We start from the raw sequence: 19,232 nt of genomic DNA on the forward strand, positions 1-19,232 counted from the left end.
TCCTGACTGTCAGAAACCATGAGATAATAAGTGTTTGTTGTTTCAAGCTGTTAAGTTTTGGCCTAATTTGTCAAGCGGTGGTGGATAACTAATTCAGCTCTGTAGTTGGCAAGTGGCATGGATCATTGTGCAATAAAAATAAATAAAAGTACTGTAAAGAAGTTTAAAGAAGAAAAAGAAAAGCATCTCAAATAGAAAAACTGGCTAGAGACAAGAGCAGGAAATTTACAAGAGAAGAAATAAACATTTGGAAAAATGCTCAAAGTCAGGAGTAATCAATGTTCGTCTCATTTTTCATCTACCCAAACTGGCTAAAAAAAATTTTTTTTAAATCATGATATCTGGCATGAAGAGGGTGAGCTCTCTTCCAGTGCCTTCGATATGAGTTGGCACAGATGTCTAGATGACAATTTTTAAAACGCCATGATTCTATATCAAATTAGCAGTCAAATCCAGCTCTATTTCCTTAAAAATATTGGATCCTAGGTATCAAAAGTTATATGCAAAGTTTCCTCATTGTAGCATTGTTCATGATAGGGAAACGTGAAAACAGCCCCAGTGTCCCATAACGGGATGGTGAAACACAGTCTGACTTATCCATACCACGGAATCCATGCATCCATTACGAAGGATGACATTGGTATATACGTACTTACCCATTTGTTTTTAAGTGGTGAAAAAAAAAAAAAAGTCAAGATCCAGAAGTATGCACAGGATTATGCCATGTTGTTAACAGAACATACTTGCCTGTGTTCATATGGAAATGTACGCAGACACAGGAAAGGAGATGCCAAGTTATTAACTATCACCTCTGGGATTTTTACAGTGAAATAAACTGATCTTTGCACTAAGAAGAAAAGAGGAGCAAAGGGGAGCATTCAGGAGCTCCCTGGGGAGCCCCTTGGGCAGGGCCAGGGCTACCTGGGCACCAGACAGAGAGGGAGTCTCAGGCTGGTTTGGATGGATGGATGGATGGATGGATGGATGGTGGCCCCTCCAAGACGGGGAGAGGACCCTCCCCTGGACACTCGTGCTTTGACCACGTGGCCTTTGTCCCATGGCCTCAGCTCTGCTTCCCGCCCCATCAAATCCCAACACCCCACAGAGGAGGGTCTATTTCCCTGTGCAGTTCCCTCAGCCTTGAATTCGATGGTCCTTTCTCCCCGACCACGAGTGACCCTTGCTTCTTTTGGGTATCAAACTCTTCCCATCCTTCCAGCAAAAGCCCCAAGAAGCTTTCCTTCCCCGACACCCACCCGCCATCATCTGGTGTCCCTGAGACAACCCTCCTTTTCTGAAAGACTGCTTTCCCTTCCCACCCCAGACCCAGCCCAAGGCCCCCAAAGCCCAGTCAAGATCCCGTGCTGCCACACTGGGCGGGGCACACTCACCAGCAGCTTGCCTGTCTCAAGGTCCCAAGCCCTCACTGCTTTGTCATAGGACGCTGCAATAATTCTGCCAAGAAAATGACCCAGACAGTTATGGCTACAGGTTCTATGGAAAAAAAAAAAAAAAACCTGGAAATTTCTTCATAGAAAATTTCTATAACTTAGGACCAAGGTTGCAAGTAATACCTGAATCTTTCTCGAGACGCTCCCGGCCCCCTCCATGAGCCTCACGGAAAACAGACAGACCCTAATACCGAGGCATTACCGCATGCCCTTCCTGAATCCCTCAGCCACCCAGATGTGTTCTTTCATATTTAGGGCATTAAAGGGACCGTGTCTTCTCTTCTGGGAATGACTGTCTTCTTCTGAGGGGATACCTACGGCTCACACGGACCCACTGTTTCCTTCTCTGCTCACGTCTTGTTACAGGAAAACACTTTGGCAGCTCACTTTGTTCTGAAATGTTCTCTTTTACACCTAGTAAAAATAACATAGCTGTACCTTTGTACATAATAATATACATGTATCTTTCTTCCATTGCGTGATTCCATGGTAATCCGTATCCCCCATATCACGTAATGTTCCAATACTAGTTTTTACTAGTTTTGTAACTGCTGGATAAAAATAAATCTAGGGGCGGCCTGGGCGGCTCAGTTGGCTCAGTGTCTGACTTCGGCTCAGGTCATGATCTCACAGCTCGTGAGGTCGGGCCCCGTATCGGGCTCTCTGCTACCTGCATGGAGCCTGCTTTGGTTCCTGCCTCCCTCCCACTCTGCCCCTCCCGAGCTGTGATTTCTCTCTGTCTCAAAAATAAATAAAAACATCAAAAAAAAATTTTTAAGTAAATCTATTTTAAAGCAAACCCCTTGTTTTAAAGGCCCATTTCACCTGCTCATGAGGGGCTTGAGCAAATGTCTCCCAGAGGCTCTTGTGTGCATGCGGCTGCCTCCGAGCTGGGGCGTGCCTGCCTCCATTTCCCCTGTGAGATGCTGCCTGGGCCTCAATGGCCAGTGACCCCTCGCAGCGTCCACAGCCCATGGGTGTAACTATGGGAAGAGAATGCAGACTGGCTTTGTCTTAGCCACAATACTTGTTGTCTTTTTAGCGCTTTGAATTTGCAAAGAGTTGTCACATCCCCTTGACTCTTACAGCGAAACATGGAAACCATGGGGACATATATGGGAGAACGGGAGTGTATCTGCCCATAAAACAGAAAGTCGTCCCTGGCCTGCCTCCTCACTCCTCCTGACCCGTGTAAGACGAGGGAAAGGTCACCTTTTGCTGTCAGCCGTCACGCTGCACTCTAAAACAGGAGCATTGGGCCTGTGCTCAAAATCCCGAATGACTGAGCCATCCACAGCATCCTCAAATCAACAGGAGAGAGGGAGAGAGAGGTCACTGAGCCGTTGGTGCAAGTCATGAACTGAGCTCAAGGGCAGCCCCGAGCTCGTCTAAACGGCAAAGTATGAGAACCTGTGGTCTTATGTCCCTCACCTTGCTCAAGAGGGCAAAAGGACTTCCCAGCCTCTTCCCCAGAGCAGCAAGGACACCCTGCCACCCACAGTATCCCTGGGAAACTCCCCCTCAACTGCACAGGCACCAGACGGCAACGGGCCACTCTGGGGACAGAGCTGCAGACAATTTTCTCCAACGCTACTGGCCGAAGAGGCTTTGCAGAATCCGCAAGACCTTTCAAGAACTTTTTAGAAGTTCACACCCTTTGACCCGGCAATTCTTCTAGTCAGAACTGTGGTCACAAGGACTTAAGCATGAAAGGGTTCGCCACATGGGTGAGAGGGGAGGCTAAACACCCGGGGTACCGGTCACCGTCACCTCGGGGGAGCGGCTAAGACCAATCCCAGCATGCCAGCAGTGGGGCGCCAGCAACTGTTAGCATGTCGACGGTTAGTAACTAGAGAATAGGGGCGTCTGGGTGGCTCAGTTGGCTGAACGTCCAACTTCAGCTCAGGTCATGATCTCGTGGCTCGTGAGTTCGAGCCCTGCATCGGGGCTCTCTAATGTCAGTGTAGAGCCTGTTTCAGATCCTCTGTCCCCCTCTCTTTGCCCTCCCCCACTGTGCTCTCTCTCTCTCTCCCTCAAAAATAAAGATAGATTAAAAAAAAATAACTACAGGGGCACCTGGGTGGCTCAGTCAGTTAAGCATCCGACTTCAGCTCAGGTCATGATCTTGCTGCTCGTGGGTTCGAGCCCTGCATCCGACTCTGTGCTGACAGCTCAGAGCCTGGAGCCTGCTTTGGATTCTGTGTCACCCTCTCTCTCTGCCCCTCCCCCGCTCATGCTCTGTCTCTCTCTTTCTCTCTCTCAAAAATAAATAAACATTTAAAAAATTTTTTTAAAATAACTAGAGAATATGATGAGAACAAAGCCAGGTAAAAACTAGATAACATGAGGGGAATAAAACAGGGCGCCGAAGTGAAAAGTGCCCATTATGGCAGAGATGAAATATTTTCAGTAAGAAATGTGCCAACATGGGAATGCAAGCCGTTGCAGCCACTCTGGAAAACAGTATGGAGGCTCCTCAAAAAACTAAAAATAGAACTAACCTACGACCCAGCAATTGCGCTACTAGGCATTTATCCAAGGGATACAGGTGTGCTGTTTCGAAGGGACACATGCACCCCCATGTTTATAGCAGCACTATCGACAATAGCCAAAGTATGGAAAGAGCCCAAATGTCCATTGATGGATGAAAGGATAAAGATGTGGTATATATATACGATGGAGTATTACTCGGCAATCAAAATGAATGTAATCTTGCCATTTGCAACTACGTGGATGGAACTAGAGGGTATTATGCTAAGTGAAGTTAGTCAGAGAAAGACAAAAAGCATATGAGGACTTTAAGAGACAAAATAGATGAACATAAGGGAAAGGAAACAAAAATAATATAAAAACAGAGAGGGGGACAAAACATAAGAGACTCTTAAATATGGAAAACAAACAGAAGGTTACTGGAGGGGTTGTGGGAGGGGGGATGGGCTAAATGGGTAAGGGGCATTAAGGAATCTACTGCTGAAATCATTGTTGCACTATATGCTAACTAATTTGGATGTAAAAATAAAATTAAAAAAAAAAGAAAGATGCCAACAGCTTTTCGGGATAAGCAGGGGTGGAAAGTCCCCTTGAAAAACAGGTTACTGGTAAGATAATGAATTCCTAGAAAGGTCTTGAGTTGCTAGGTGAAAATATGATGCACGGTTCAGGAGCTTCAGGCCAACCAGGGCAGGCCTGTGACAATACTTCCTGATATGCAGAAACCACTTTGCATGAAGAGCCCAAGTCATGCTGGGGCAGGGGAGGAGGGGGGCAAAGGACCCTGTGTCAGGGGTCCCCAAGACCACCCCCAGGTTCAGTGATCCTCCAGGATTCACAGGGCTCCACAAATAGTCATATCCACGCTAAGATTACAGCAAAGGACACAAAGCAAAATCAGCAAAGGGACAGGGGCATGGGGTGAAGTCCAGAGAGAACCAGACACAAGCTTCCAAGAGTCTCTCCCAGTGGATCACACAGGACATGCTTAATTCCTCCAGCAACCAGTTGTAACAGCACGTGTGACGTGTTGTCTATCGGGGAGGTGTGCCTGAGTCTTGGGGCCCAGGGCGTTGGGGGGATTCTCTGGCATACACCAAATCCAGACTCCAGAAGCAAAGCAAGTGCTCAGCATAAACCACATGGCTGGCACCAACAGGGGTTTATGGGTACAGTGAGCCCTCTTTGACACTTGGGGGAAGTTTCACGATTGTAGGATACCATTTACCAGTCCAGCTCCCAGATGCCGGCCAAGCCAGCCTCACCAGCAGTCTCAGACCTGCTATGTGAACTCTTTTCTGCACAGACCCAGACCCTCAACCCCTGTTCCAAACAGTGGGCTTGTGTTTGGGTAACCCAGCAGGCCCTAATCAGAGGCAGGAAGAGACACCAGGAATCCAAAGAGGAACACGCCGGGACAGGACACACCCAGGCTGCAGCGCCCCTGGCAGGTGCATTGCTCTGGCACAAACACAGAACTAAGCAAATGATCACAGTGGGGCCTGGGACTGCAGTTTGCGCAGCGCCCCCGGTCAGCTAAGGGCAGCACCGGAACGAACCAGTGTCCATGGGGTCCATGTGCAACTTCAGCATTCAGTAGTGACACCTTATGGCCAAGAGGAGGAACGACTACAGGCCGATAACCCTCTTGGAAAATGTGCACCTCTTAGAAAATGTGAAGGGGATCCTTTGGCAAGAGATCTATAGCAAACAAGCCAGATTTTGTTAGTGAATTCCAAAGACGGTGGGAAAGTCTCTGTTTTGTACTGAATGTTTCTTGAAATGAATGGGCCATTGGTCAGGGCCATGGGAAGGAAATAATTGAAAGCTCCCTCTTCACCTAGCATTTGGAAGCAGGAACCCCTCTGTGGACTCAGATAATTCAAGGCAGGGATACTGGTCATACTTCAAATGGATGCGAAAGAACGGGCACCAAGAAATAGTTGTAAAAATAAGGCAAATGTGATAATATCCGTAGCCCAAGTTTATTGTGGTTATGTAAATAGCATTTCTTTATGGTCTCAATTTCATAAACATGCATATATGTGTGTGAACAAGAAAAAAAAATAGACATATACTCCTCCAACATTTTCACAGCGATTAACTCCAGAGTCGTGAAATGATGGCTCTCGCTTCTTCTTTGTACCGTGAAAAAAACACCAAAGCTGTTACCTCTTAATGACTAGAAAGAGGTGTGCCCATACACTAGAGGGATGTCGCGTGCAGGATAGAGAGTGATTTCATCCCCACTTCTTCTTACAGGTGTGGACTTTCCAAATTATTCACAATGGTCCACAGTGAGGGTGAAGGGAGCTTTCAAAAGATTAAATCAGATGTTTGGGTTCCGGGCGGAGCTGAGAGGAGGGATGGGAGATGGGAGGTGACGGGAGTGGGAAGAGAAAGGAGAAGCAAGGGGACATTTTGGCCAAGATACTGCGACGGGAGAAGGCAGCGTGCGGGGCAATGGCTGAGTCATCTACCCCAGGGAGGGTTCAAGAATGTCAGCTGTGCAGGGGCAGGGACAGCCACAGGAGGAGGCAGCCAAAGGGCAAAGATGGGGAAAAGAGAACCAGGAGGAGGAAAGAGGGCTTCTTGGAGGAGGTGCCAAATGGCGCAGCCAAGACAGACAACTGGCGACTGAGGGGGAAGAAAGGAGGGAGGGCAGTGACCTGGAGAAAGTGGCAGAAACCGGCAAGGCCGTGAGCGAGGCTGGTATCAGGACACGTGGACAGGCCGAAGTGACCGCATCCTAGATACAGCAGCATGGACTAGGCAGCCAGGCCGCTGTGGGGAACCACAGACATCTCAGTGGGTGGTCTTTAATCTTGGGGCAAGAGAAACAGGCATATTTCCTCTTTCAGAGACAAGAGATTTTTGGCCCAAATAGACAGAAACTCCTGTGACTCCCTCCACTGGTGCCGAAGGCGAGAAGAAAGTGGCGAAGATGTGCAGCTGGCCAAGCAGGAGGCACACCTGGAAAGCTGCCCTCTTGCTCCCCTGGGTGATGACAACGAGCAGAGCCCCCTCGCCATCTCACCTCAGATGGTTGAGAAGCGGTTTGAGGCTCTCAGAGGAACGAGTTTTCCCAGAAAGAGATTTGGGGCTGGGAGAGTGGATTTTCTTTTTTTTTTTTTTTTTAATTTTTTTTTTCAACGTTTATTTATTTTTGGGACAGAGAGAGACAGAGCATGAACGGCGGAGGGGCAGAGAGAGAGGGAGACACAGAATCGGAAACAGGCTCCAGGCTCCGAGCCATCAGCCCAGAGCCCGACGCGGGGCTCGAACTCCCGGACCGCGAGATCGTGACCTGGCTGAAGTCGGACGCTTAACCGACTGCGCCACCCAGGCGCTCCAGGGAGAGTGGATTTTCTAAGGGCCAGAGTAGAAGTGAGGAGTGGATGTCCGCTGGGACCAGGAATTGGCCCGGCAGGCCCCAGCGTAGCCCCTGCATGCAGCTGGACCTGGAAAGTTTCAAGGAAGCCCCGGAGGTCATGTAACCACCCAGGGTCACAGAGCTGAACCACTTGGACAATCCCCAAACCCTCCTGCTTAATCTGCCTGGCCTTGGTGCCCACTGATGACACAGAAGGTGACTTCTGTGGTCATCTGGAGGGTGAGGGGCTATCTTCCACCTGATTACCCAGGCCAGAACCCAGGAACCAGCCCAGACTTACTTCTGTCCCCTCCCACCCCTGAAGCCAGAGGAGACGGCAAAACTCAGAACGGACCGTCCTCCCCCATGGGCCAAGCCCCAGCCACACAATCATCTGTGGCCTGGCTCCAATGGCCATTGTCCTCTCCCATTCCTGCTCCCTCATCAAACCCCCGTGACGGGCCAGCATTCCCCCAGACAGCCCTCCCAGGGTCACTGGCTATGCGCAGAGGCTTTGGAAGAGTTCTCAGTGCCACGTCTCCGCAACCTCACGTGACCATCATGCCCCTGCTTCCTGAACCTTGGGGCACTGATCTGTGCTCCAGCCTGCCCCTTCCAACCACCGCTCATGGACAGGTCCCAGGCCTGGCCACTTTTCTGTCCTCTGCGATCACCTAAGCCTGGCCATACCATCTCTATGGATGAAAGTGAATTTTCCAAATGAGAAGGAGACCCAAAGAGATGTCACAGCTCAGAGATCTCAGGCGCGCCCCAGGCACCGCTGGGGCCACCCCACAATAGGTGGGGAGTTCCAGCGCAGTGGTCCCTGCCCCCTGCTCCTCCTGCTTCCAAATCAACAGGCTGACTACAATAAACTCATCTCTCTCCACTGGCTTGACACTAGGGCGGAACCCTCACTTTGCTTCTTTTTCTTGCATTTTGCGCAGAAAGTTCTTTCCAAATCTTTGGGATCCTTGAGTGTCTGGGAACTCAGTATTGGCGATCTCTCCACAAGATATGGGAAAGCTTATGGGATATTTTCATCCCACCTAATGCCGGGCCACCTACCCACAGCTTCACAGTGCAGTCATAGGAGCCACTGAGGAGCTTTGTGTCATCCACACAGAAGTTACAGGAACTCACAATGTGACTGTGTCCCTTCATAATTTTAAATGGAATCTGAAAAAAGGATAGATTGAATGAGTTCAGCAAGTTACAAAATACAAGATCAACATCAAAGAGTCAATTGTTTTTCTATACACTCACAGTGAACAATCTGGGGGGAAAAAACCCTAAGAAAAGAAATTCTTTTTTAAAAAAATTATGTTCAAGTTAGTTAACATACAGTGTAGTCTTGGCTTCAGAAGTAGAACCCTATGATTCATCTCTTACATATAATACCCAGTGTTCACCTCAAAAAGTGCCCTCCTTAATTCCCATCACCCATTTAACCCACCCCACTCCAGGAATTCCTGTTTGTTCTCTGTATTTACAAGTCTCTTATGGTTTGCCTCCATCTCTGTTTTTTCTTCCCTTCCCCTATGTTCATCTGTTGAGTTTCTCAAATTCCACATGAGTGAAACCATAGCATAGCTGTGTTTCTCTGACTGACCTATTTCGCTTAGCATAACACCCTCCAGTTCCATCCACATTGTTGCAAATGACAAGATTTCATTCTTTCTCATCACTGAGTAGTATTCCATTGTATATATGTACCACATCTTCTTTATCCATTCATCATTCAGTGGACATTTGGGCTCTTTCCATAATTTGGCTATTGTTGATAGCACTGCTATAAACATTGGGGTACATGTGCCCCTTCAAATAAGCATTTTTATATTCTTTGGATAAGTTCCTAGTAGTGTAATTGCTAGGTCATAGGGTAGTTCTATTTTTAATTTTTTGAGGAACCTCCATACTGTAGAAAAAAATCCATTTATAAAGGCATCAAAACAGGAATAAATTTAACAAAAAAGTATAAAACTTGTACTTTGAAAATCACAAAGCATTATTGAAAAAAGTCCTAGCAGACCCAAATACATGGAAAAGCATCCCATATTCATGGATTAGCTATTAGTTTACTATTGTTATAAAACTTATACTTTGAAAATCACAAAGAATTGTTGAAAGAAATCAGAGCAGACCCAAATACATGAAAAATCATTCTACACTCATGGATTAGCTGTTAGCTGTCTATTGTTAAGATGAAAATACCTTCCAAAATGATCTACAGATTCAGCACTATGCTGTCAAAATTCCAGCTGAATTTTTTTTTCCAAAATTCATAAGCTGATTCTCAAACTTACATGGAAACTCAAGCAAAGCAAAACAGCCTAAATAATCTTGTAAAAGAACAAAGCTTGAGTACTCACAATTCCCACTTTAAAAACTCAGTACCTACAAAAAGTGACCGTTATCAAGACACTGTAGAACTGACATAACAACAGACATATAGGTCGATAGACCTGAACTGAGAACCCAGAAATAATCCCTCATATTTTAGGTCAATTGCTTCCTCAACAAGAGTGCTAAATAATTAAAAATGGAAAGATTAGTCTTTTCAACAGATCATGCAGACACAAATAAAATCCACCTGCAAAAGAACAAAGTTGGACCATTGCCTCAAGCCATATATAAAAATGAACTCAAAATAGATCAGAGTTCTAAATGTGAGAACTAAAGCCACAGGCTCTTAGAAAAAAACATAGTTGCACATCTTCCGAACTTGCATTAGGCAGTGGTTCTTTAGCTACAATACCACAAGCACAGGCAGCAGCAACAATGACAAGGTAAAGTGGACATTATCAAAATTGAAAATTCTTGCGCTTCAAAGGACACCATCAGGAAGGCGAAAAAACCAATCCACGCGATGGAAATCATACAAATCATATATCAGATAAGGGACTTATCTGATACATAATACATAAAGAACCCTTAAAACTCAACAATAAAAACACAAACAACCCAATTTAAAAATAGGCAGAAGATCTGAATAGGCATTTCTCCAAAGAAGATATGTCAATGAGCTCCAGTACATGGGAATGTGCTCAAAAATCAGGTAATAACAAGTGTTGGCAAGAATGTGGAGAACTCTGAACTCTCACACACGGCTGGTGGGGATGTATAATGGTGCGCTCCTTTGGAATATAGTTCAGTAACTCTTTAAAAAGTTAAAACATATGCATTGGGGCACCCAACAGGCTCAGTCGGCTAGGCGTCTGACTCTTGATTTCGGCTCAGGTCGTGATCTCATGGTCCATGAGTTCGAGCCCTGCCTCGGGTTCTGTGCTGACAGCTCAGAGGCTGGAGCCTGCTTCCAATTCTGTGTCTCCCTCTCTCTCTGCCCCTCCCCCGTTCATGCTCTGTCTCTCTGTCCCAAAAATAAATAAAAAACGTTGAAAAAAAATTTAAAAAAAAAAACTGAGAACTGACTGGGGGAGGGGGGGGGGGGGGGGAGGGGGGAGGGGAGGGTGGGTGAGGGGTAATGAGGAGGGCACCTGTTGGGATGAGTACTGGGTGTTGTATGTAAACCAACTTGATAATAAATTTCATATTAAAAAAAAGAAAGAAACCTACTTCAGATATAAAGACAAATACAGATTAAAAGTAAATGGATGGAGGAAAATAGACCACACTAAATCAAAAGAAAGCAAAAGTAACTACATTACTTTCAGACAGAGCAGACTTCACAGTGAGGAAAAGTTATGTTATCAGGGATAAAAAGAGGCATTGCATAATAAAGGGGTCAATCCTCCAAGAAGATACAGTAATCCTTAACATGTATGTGCCTAACACCAGAGCATCAAACTATGTGAGGCAAAAGCTATAAAATTGCAAAGAGAAACAGATGAGTCCACTATCATACTTGGAGACTTCAACACTGACTCAGAAAGGAACAGATCCAGCGATCCAGCAGGCAGAAAACGAACAAGGACATAATGGAATGCAACGCAACCACCAGTCAACTGGATATAATGGAGATCTACAGATGACTTCATCCAACAACAGCAGGATAGACATTCCTCTCAGCTTCATAAGAAACATTTACCAAGGTAGACCACATTCTAGGCCATAAAACACACTTTAACAAATTAAAAAAAAAAAAAACCAGAAATCACACAATGTCTACTCTCAGAACACAATGGAATTAAATTGGTAATAAATAACAAAAAGATGATTGAAAATACCAAAATACATGGAGACTAAACAACACACTTCTAAATAACACATGGGCCAAAAAAGAAACCTCAAGAGAGGTTTTTAAATATTTTAAGCCAAACAAAATTAAAACATGACTTATCAAAATTTGTGGGATGCAGTGAAAGAAGAACTTAGAGGGATATTTATAACGTTGAATGCACATATTAAAAAAGAAGAAAGATCTAGAATCAATCATCTAAACCTGCACCTTAGGAAAATAGAAAAAGAAGAGCAAATTAAATCCAAAGTAAGCAGAAGAAAAGAAACAATAAGAATTAGAGCATAAATCAATGAAATCAAAAGCAGCAAACTGATAAAAATCAATGAACCCAAAAACTGTTCTTTAAAAAAGATAAGCCTCTAGCCAGGCTGACCAAGAAAAAGAAAAGAGATAACACAATACGAATATCAGAAATGAAAGCTAGATCCTATGCATGTTAAAAAGATAATCAAGGAGGGGCGCCTGGGTGGCGCAGTCGGTTAAGCGTCCGACTTCAGCCAGGTCACGATCTCGCGGTCCGTGAGTTCGAGCCCCGCGTCGGGCTCTGGGCTGATGGCTCAGAGCCTGGAGCCTGTTTCCGATTCTGTGTCTCCCTCTCTCTCTGCCCCTCCCCCGTTCATGCTCGTCTCTCTCTGTCCCAAAAATAAATAAACGTTGAAAAAAAAAATTTAAAAAAAAAATAAAAAAAAAGATAATCAAGGAATACTATGGAAAACTATTTCTACAAATTTAATCACCGGAAATGAAATGGACTAAATTCAAGTTTGAAATGAAATGGACTAAGTCCTTAAAAGACACGATTTGCCAAAAGTCACACAAGAAAAAAATAGACAGTTTGAATAGCTTTTTATCTAATAAAGAAATTGAAATAGTGACTAATTACCTTCCAAAACAGAAAGTTGCAGGTCCAGATGGGTTCACTGGTGAATTCTACCAAACCTTTAAGGAAAAATTATACCAATTCTCTATAATCTCTTTCAGAGGATAGAAGCAGAAGGAATACCTCCTAACTCATTCTGTGAGGCTAGTATTGCCCTAATACCACAACCAGGTAATGACATTATAAGAAAATTAATGACCAATATCTCTCATGGACATAGATGCAAAAATCCTCAACAAATATTAGCAAATGAAATCCAACAGTGTATAGAAAGAATTATGCATCATAACCAAGTGGGATTCATCCCAGGTACGCAAGACTACTTCAATATTCAAAAATCAATTAATGTAACTCATCACATCAATAAGATAAAAAAGAAAAATCACATGATTATATCAATAGGTGCAGAAAAAGTATTTGCCAAAACCCAATAGCCATTTATGATTTTAAAAACTCTCAGCAAATTAGAAATAGAGGGGAACTTCTCAACTTGCCAAACACTATCTACAAAAACTTATAGTCGGGGCACCTGAGTGGCTCAGTCAGTTGAGCTTCTGACTTTGACTCAGGTCATGATCTCACAGTTCATGAGTTCAACCCCCACATCAGGCTCACTGCTGTCAGCACAGAGCCCGCTTCAGATCCTCTGTCTCCCCTCTCTCTCTACCCTCCCCTGCACATGCTTTCTCTCTCAAAAAATAAATGAAACAAAACAAAAAAACATACAGCTAACATCATACTTAATGGTAAGAAACTCAGTGTATCCACTAAGATCAGGTATGAGGCAAAGACTCCTCTCAACACTTCTTTTCAACATTGTACCGGAAGTTCTAGCTCATGCGATAAGTCAAGAAAAGGAAATAAGAGATATAAGATTGGGAAGGAAGAAACAAAACTGTCTTAATGCACAAATGACATTATCGCTTATGTAGAAAATCCAAAGGAATCAACAAAAACTCCTAGAATTAATAGCAGTTTTAGCAGATCATTCAATCACTTTTTGCCGTAACGGAAATGAACAAGTGGAATTTTAAATTAAATACATGGTATTATTTACATCAGCACCCCCAAAATTAAATAGTTAGGTATATATCTAACAAAATACGTACAAGAGCTCTATGAGGAAAACTACAAAACTCTGATGAGCAAAATCAAAGAACTAAATAAATGGAGATATATTCCATGTTCATGGATAGGAAGAATCAATAGTGTCAAGAGGTCAGTTCTTCCCAACTTGGTCTATGGATTCAATGCAGTCCCAATCAAAATCCCAGCAAGTTATTTTGTGGATACAGACAAAATGATTATACAGTTTATATGGAGAGGCAAAAGATTTGGGAAAACAAAGGTTAGAGTACTGACACTACCCAGCTTCAAGACTTACATCTAAAGATACGATAATCAAGACAGTGTAGTATTGGTGAAAGAACAGAGAAATAGATCGAAGCCTAGAGAGCCCAGAAATAGATCCACATAAATAAAACCAACTGCTTTTTGATAAAGGAGCAAATTTAATACAATGGAGAAATGACAGGATTTCCACAAACGGTGTTGGAAAAACTGGATAGCCACATGCAAAAAATAAAAATAAAATAAATCTAAACATCCACCTTACATCCTTCACAAAAACTTAAAATGTATCACAGACCTAAATGTAAAATGCAAATTTATAAACCTCTTAGAGAATAACATAGGAGAAGATCTAGGTGGTCTTGAGTATGGCAATGACTCTTTAGGAACAATGCCAAAGGTACAATCCATGAAAGTAATAATTGATGAGCTGGACTTCATAAAAATTTGAAACTTCTGCTCTATGAAAGGCAATGTCAAGAGAACGAGAAGACAAACCGCAGAGTGGGAGAAAACATTTGCAAAAGACACGTCCAATAAAGGAATATCATCCAAAATTGTCAAAGCTTAATAAGAAAATAAAGAACCCAATTAAAAAATGAGCCAAAAACTTTAACAGACACCTCACTAAAAAAGATATACACACAGGTGGCAAATAAGCATGTGAAAAGATGTTCCACATCATATGTGATCACGGGGTTGCAAATTAAAACAACAATAAGTTACCACTGCACACATAATGGCCAAAATCTGTAACACTGACAATACCAAATGTTGGCAAAGATGTGGAGAAACAGGATCTCTCATTCATTGCTGGTGGGAATGCAAAATGGTACAGCCACTTTTGAAGACAGTTTGACAGTGTCTTCTAAAACTAAACATACTCTTAACATACAATCCAGCAATCATACTCCTTGGTATTTATCCAAAGAAGTTTAAAAACTCATGTCCACACAAAAACCTGCTTTATCAACAGCTTTATCCATGACTGCCAAAACTTGGAAGTAACCTTGAAAAACCTAAAGATGTCCTTTGATAGGTGAATGGACAAATAAACTATGGTACATCCAAATAATGGAGTATTATTTCAGCGCTAAAAAAGAAACAAGCTACCAAGCCATGAAAAGACATGCAAGCCGTGGAAAAAAAAAAAAAAAAAGAAAGAAAGAAAGAAAGAAAAGAAAATCAGGAAACTTAAGTTCACATTACTAAGTGAAAGAAGCCAGTCTGAAAAGACTGTCTGCATCCACATATATGACAGTCTGGAAAAGTGCTTGCCAGGGGTGGGGAGGTTTGGAGGGATAACAGGCAGAGCACAGAGGATTTGTAAGGCAGTGTGACTACTCTGTACGTACATAATGTACATAACGACTACATATGTCATTATACATTTTTCCAAACCCATACAGCGTGCAACTCCCAGAGTGAACTGTAATGTAAACTGTGGACTTTGGGTATCATTGAGGATCATTAATGGTTTTAAATATTTCATTTAGTGGGGCATGTTGATAATGAGAAGGGATATACAAGAAATCTTTGTATCTTCTCAGTTTTGCTTTGAACCTAAAACTGCTCTAAAGAATAAAGTGGTGATATATATAACATGTATTTATTATATTCATATAGATTTACTTGTATTTATTTTTTATTTTAGAGAGAGAGAGTGAGTGGGGGAGAGGGGCAGAGGAAGAGAGAGAGAGAGAGTGAGAGAGAATCCCAAGCAGGCTCCACACTCAGCTCGGAGTTAGATGCCTAGCTGGATCCCACAACCCTGGGATCATGACCTGAGCCTAAATCAAGAGTCAGACTCTCAATGGACTGAGCCACCCAGACTCCCCTGTGTATGTGCTTTTAAATAAATGAGTACTGACACCTGCTGCACATGGATGAACCTCAAAAACATTATACTAAGGGGAAAAAGCCAGTCACAAAAGACCACATGTTGTTTGCTTCCCTTTCTATGAAAGGTCTAGAACAAGCAATTTTATAGTGACAGAGATTAAATTGGTAATTGCCTAGAGTTGAGAGGCTGGCTTCAGGTGAAATGGGGATTGACTGCTCATGAGTATGGGGCTTCAGTCAATGAGAGGTTCTACAGTGATTGTGGCTCTGGTTACAGAACTCTGCGAATACCCTAAAACCCCACACTTTGTATAGGTTACTTGTAAGATATGTGAATTACACCTCAATAAAGCAATGCTTTTAAAAAGGAGGGGGGATACGGGGCGCCTGGGTGGCGCAGTCGGTTAAGCGTCCGACTTCAGCCAGGTCACGATCTCGCGGTCCGGGAGTTCGAGCCCCGCGTCAGGCTCTGGGCTGATGGCTCGGAGCCTGGAGCCTGTTTCCGATTCTGTGTTTCCCTCTCTCTCTGCCCCTCCCCCATTCATGCTCTGTCTCTCTCTGTCCCAAAAATAAATAAACGTTGAAAAAAAAATTAAAAAAAAAATAAAAAGGAGGGGGGATAGAAGGAGCAAGCCTGAAAAGGTCCACTGCCGCCACCACCACCCGCCTCCATGGCGCCGTATTACCCGGGGCCGGGGTGCATGTCCGGGATGTGGGGGTGTCGAACTGTGGTAGTGTGAAGGGACGCGAGGCAATGCGGGACACGGAAATCAGGGGTTTGGGGCTCTGCAGCCAGGCAGTGCGGAGATGCAGGGACTCTGTATGGGGTACCTCGCTAGCGAGGCGGGTTCAGCAGGAGGTGCAGGGGTGAGGGGAGGCGTGGCTACAGGGGTTGCAGAGAGCGCGGCGGTGTGAGGATGCAGGGAAGGAGGCATTTTTCGCCTCCAGGAAGCGCAGAGAGGTGGGACAGGGACTCGGCAGCCAGGGGTCGAGGCGCGCGGGCGCGGACACCCGCTTGGCCACCAGGGGGCGTAGGCAAGCCGGGCGGGCGGCGGGTCCTGGCGTCCGGCAGCCTTTGGGAACCAGCCGTGTCCCGGGGACGCGACCCCTCCTGTCGTCGTTGCGCGGGTCCCTGGCCCCGGGGCGGCCACCCCCAGCTCCCTACTCTGCAGTTGCCTCCGTCTCCAAACTCCCCGTCCTCGTTCTCTCATGGCAAAAACAGAGCTTTCATTATGGGCAAACAGACCAGCAATTGAGAGCGGCTGGCATCCCTCTAAACCCCAACGTCCTTTCCGGGGACCTTGGTTCCGCGTTTCTTCTGGGCATAGTACTTTCGGGGTTCATTAGGGATAGAGACCTCGAGGCGCTGCGGAGACGTTCCAAACACACAGGTACATATCCGGAGGCACGAACAAAACTGGCACATAGAGGACGGTCCAATTTTTGTAAAAACAACAACAAAAAGTCAGTTCTTTATGTGTGTAGCTTTCCTTCACTTGATCAACAAATATGTTGTAGCCTCGTCGGGCCTTATCTAGGCGCTGTGGGGCCGGCGGGAACCGAGGGCGGAGAGCGAGCATCCGTGGGCACCGCAGGGACTGAACAGGCTCCTGCGCCCGCGCGCCACGGAAAGGGGGGCGGCCGTCCAACAGCCGGTACGTGGGGCAGCTCCCGGCCAGAGGCACTGCGCTTGCACCCTGGACGGCGGGGAGAGCCTCCCAGGAAGGAGGGACCCGAGGCCGTCCCTGCCTGGAGGTTCACAGGTCACAGGCGAGCAGGAGAATAGGGAGACGAGCCAGATGCGAAAAGGCCTGGAAGGTCATGGTCAGATCTCTGGACTTCATCTTAAATGCGCCAGGAAGCCACTGGTGGGGGTGTTGAGCCGATTCTTTTTTAAGATACCGAGAGCCATTCGTGTGTTGAGTGTGCATTAAATAAAAACCAAGAATGAAGCACTATCTATTGAGAATGTGCTTTAGCAAATCATCTCAGAGATTTCGATGAAATCATCTGGAACGTTATTAACTTAACATTAAGTTTTGCATTGTGCACTTTCCTTTTAAGGGGTCATTTGGTAACATTTTCATTGAGCTACACCACCACGTTAATCTCACTGTATAATCACCTCCAGATTGTATTGTTTTGAGTCATTACTCTCCACTGTTTATTCTAAACCGATCTTTCCCTTACCGGAGTTTTTCTTTTTCTTTTTTTCCCCGTTTGCTGGAGTGCTCCCCCGAGTAACTTTGTCCTCAAAAAGAAGCATCATTCTGAGTCTTTGCAGGTCTAAAGAAAATATCTTTCTGTTGCCTTTATTGGGAATCAGCAGTTTGGTCAGGTAGAGAATTCTTAGGTCAGAAACATCCTCTGGGAAAACTTGGAATTTCTCAACTTCTGTCATCTTAATGGGTCATAAAAACCTTAGGCCCAAAAAAATCATAAGCCGTCTGAATGTGCATCCACAGGAGACTGGTCAAAGTCCTCAAGAAATGGCTAGCCAGTGGGATACTTCCATAAAAAAGAGCAAGGAAGATGTTTCTTTACTGATATGGAAAGATCTCTAAAATACCTTAGGTAAAAAAAATTGAAATTAGGTGCATAAGGGGTCTAAGGTATGCTTCCATTTATGTTAAAAAAAAAGAAGAAGAAGAAGAAGATATACATATATGTGCTGGGAAATGCATAAAATAAAATATCTCTGTAAGGTTACAGAAGAAGCTAGAAACATTTCTTGCCTCAGTACAGAGATATGGGTTAATGGGGGCAAGGCTCCTAGGGAGACTTGTTTAAAAACAAATGATATCTATTGAATTGGAGTCTTGGGGATGTTCTACTGAGAAAAAACATAATGTCTGTGCTCTCCTTTAATTTCACTTAAAAAGCAGAACAAGTATCATGACTAAAAGCGTTGGCACTTTTAGTGCCATCAGCAATCCCCGTTGTGGGCTCTGCTCCCAGGTGTTCTGAGGGCGGGCCAGGAAGCCTAGCACCTCAACCTGATCCCAGGCTGTTCCGTCTGTGGTCTGTGGGCACCACAGCCTCGCACCTACCCTCCCCAGGCAGGCGCTTTTTGCCTCCCATCTCGCATTGAACTGGACCATTTCTTTCCATGGGAACAATTCAGTCTTCCTCAACCCAGGGAGAGTCTCTTCACGGTTTTCCTTCGGTATTTCTCCTCCCCCTGCTCCCTCTCCCTCTCCAACACCTCCTGTATGTATATTGGCTCTTCTGGATCTCTCCGGCATGCATGACCTTTTCTCTCACAGTTCTAGTTCCTTTATATTTGTTCTTTGAGTCTCAGAGTATCCCAGGAGCTTGTTTTCTAATTTTGTTTCAGTGCTCTGCTCCGATTTTAAAGCTCCGTGGGGGGTTTCGGTGTGGAAATCCTTTTCTCATCCCCAAGAATTCTGTTGACAGGCCACCAGCCTTTGTTTCAATGCGGTGTCTCTCCAGCTATCGCTGAGAAGACAAAGTAGTGTTGGTAGGTTTTTATTTTTTTATTCTTCTAAGTTTTCTGTTGCTGCTGGAGCTAACTCTGTTTCATGGGCGTGGAGGGCTCCTTCACAGACCCTGGGGTATGCACTTGTCACCATGGGGACATTTGGGAGGCTCAGCCAGAAACCACACTCTGGGTTGGGTCAGGAT

The 19,232-nt window shown here is 44.8% G+C and overlaps 1 protein-coding gene across 1 annotated transcript in view; it reads right to left on the bottom strand.

Moving 5' to 3' along the window:
* The window catches only part of WDR88 (WD repeat domain 88), a 41,618-nt gene that overhangs the window by 21,809 nt on the left and 577 nt on the right, over positions 1-19,232 (bottom strand). The window contains exons 2-4 of the mRNA XM_040446222.1: positions 8,383-8,493; positions 2,664-2,752; positions 1,392-1,455 (exon numbers count right to left, since the gene is read on the bottom strand). Coding sequence (XP_040302156.1) covers positions 1,392-1,455; positions 2,664-2,752; positions 8,383-8,493 — 264 coding nt within the window. The remainder of the gene's footprint in view (positions 1-1,391; positions 1,456-2,663; positions 2,753-8,382; positions 8,494-19,232) is intronic.

This window comes from Herpailurus yagouaroundi, unplaced genomic scaffold, assembly GCF_014898765.1.
Source record: "Herpailurus yagouaroundi ecotype Mexico unplaced genomic scaffold, PumYag 194, whole genome shotgun sequence".
In the NCBI taxonomy this organism is placed as follows: domain Eukaryota; kingdom Metazoa; phylum Chordata; class Mammalia; order Carnivora; family Felidae; genus Herpailurus; species Herpailurus yagouaroundi.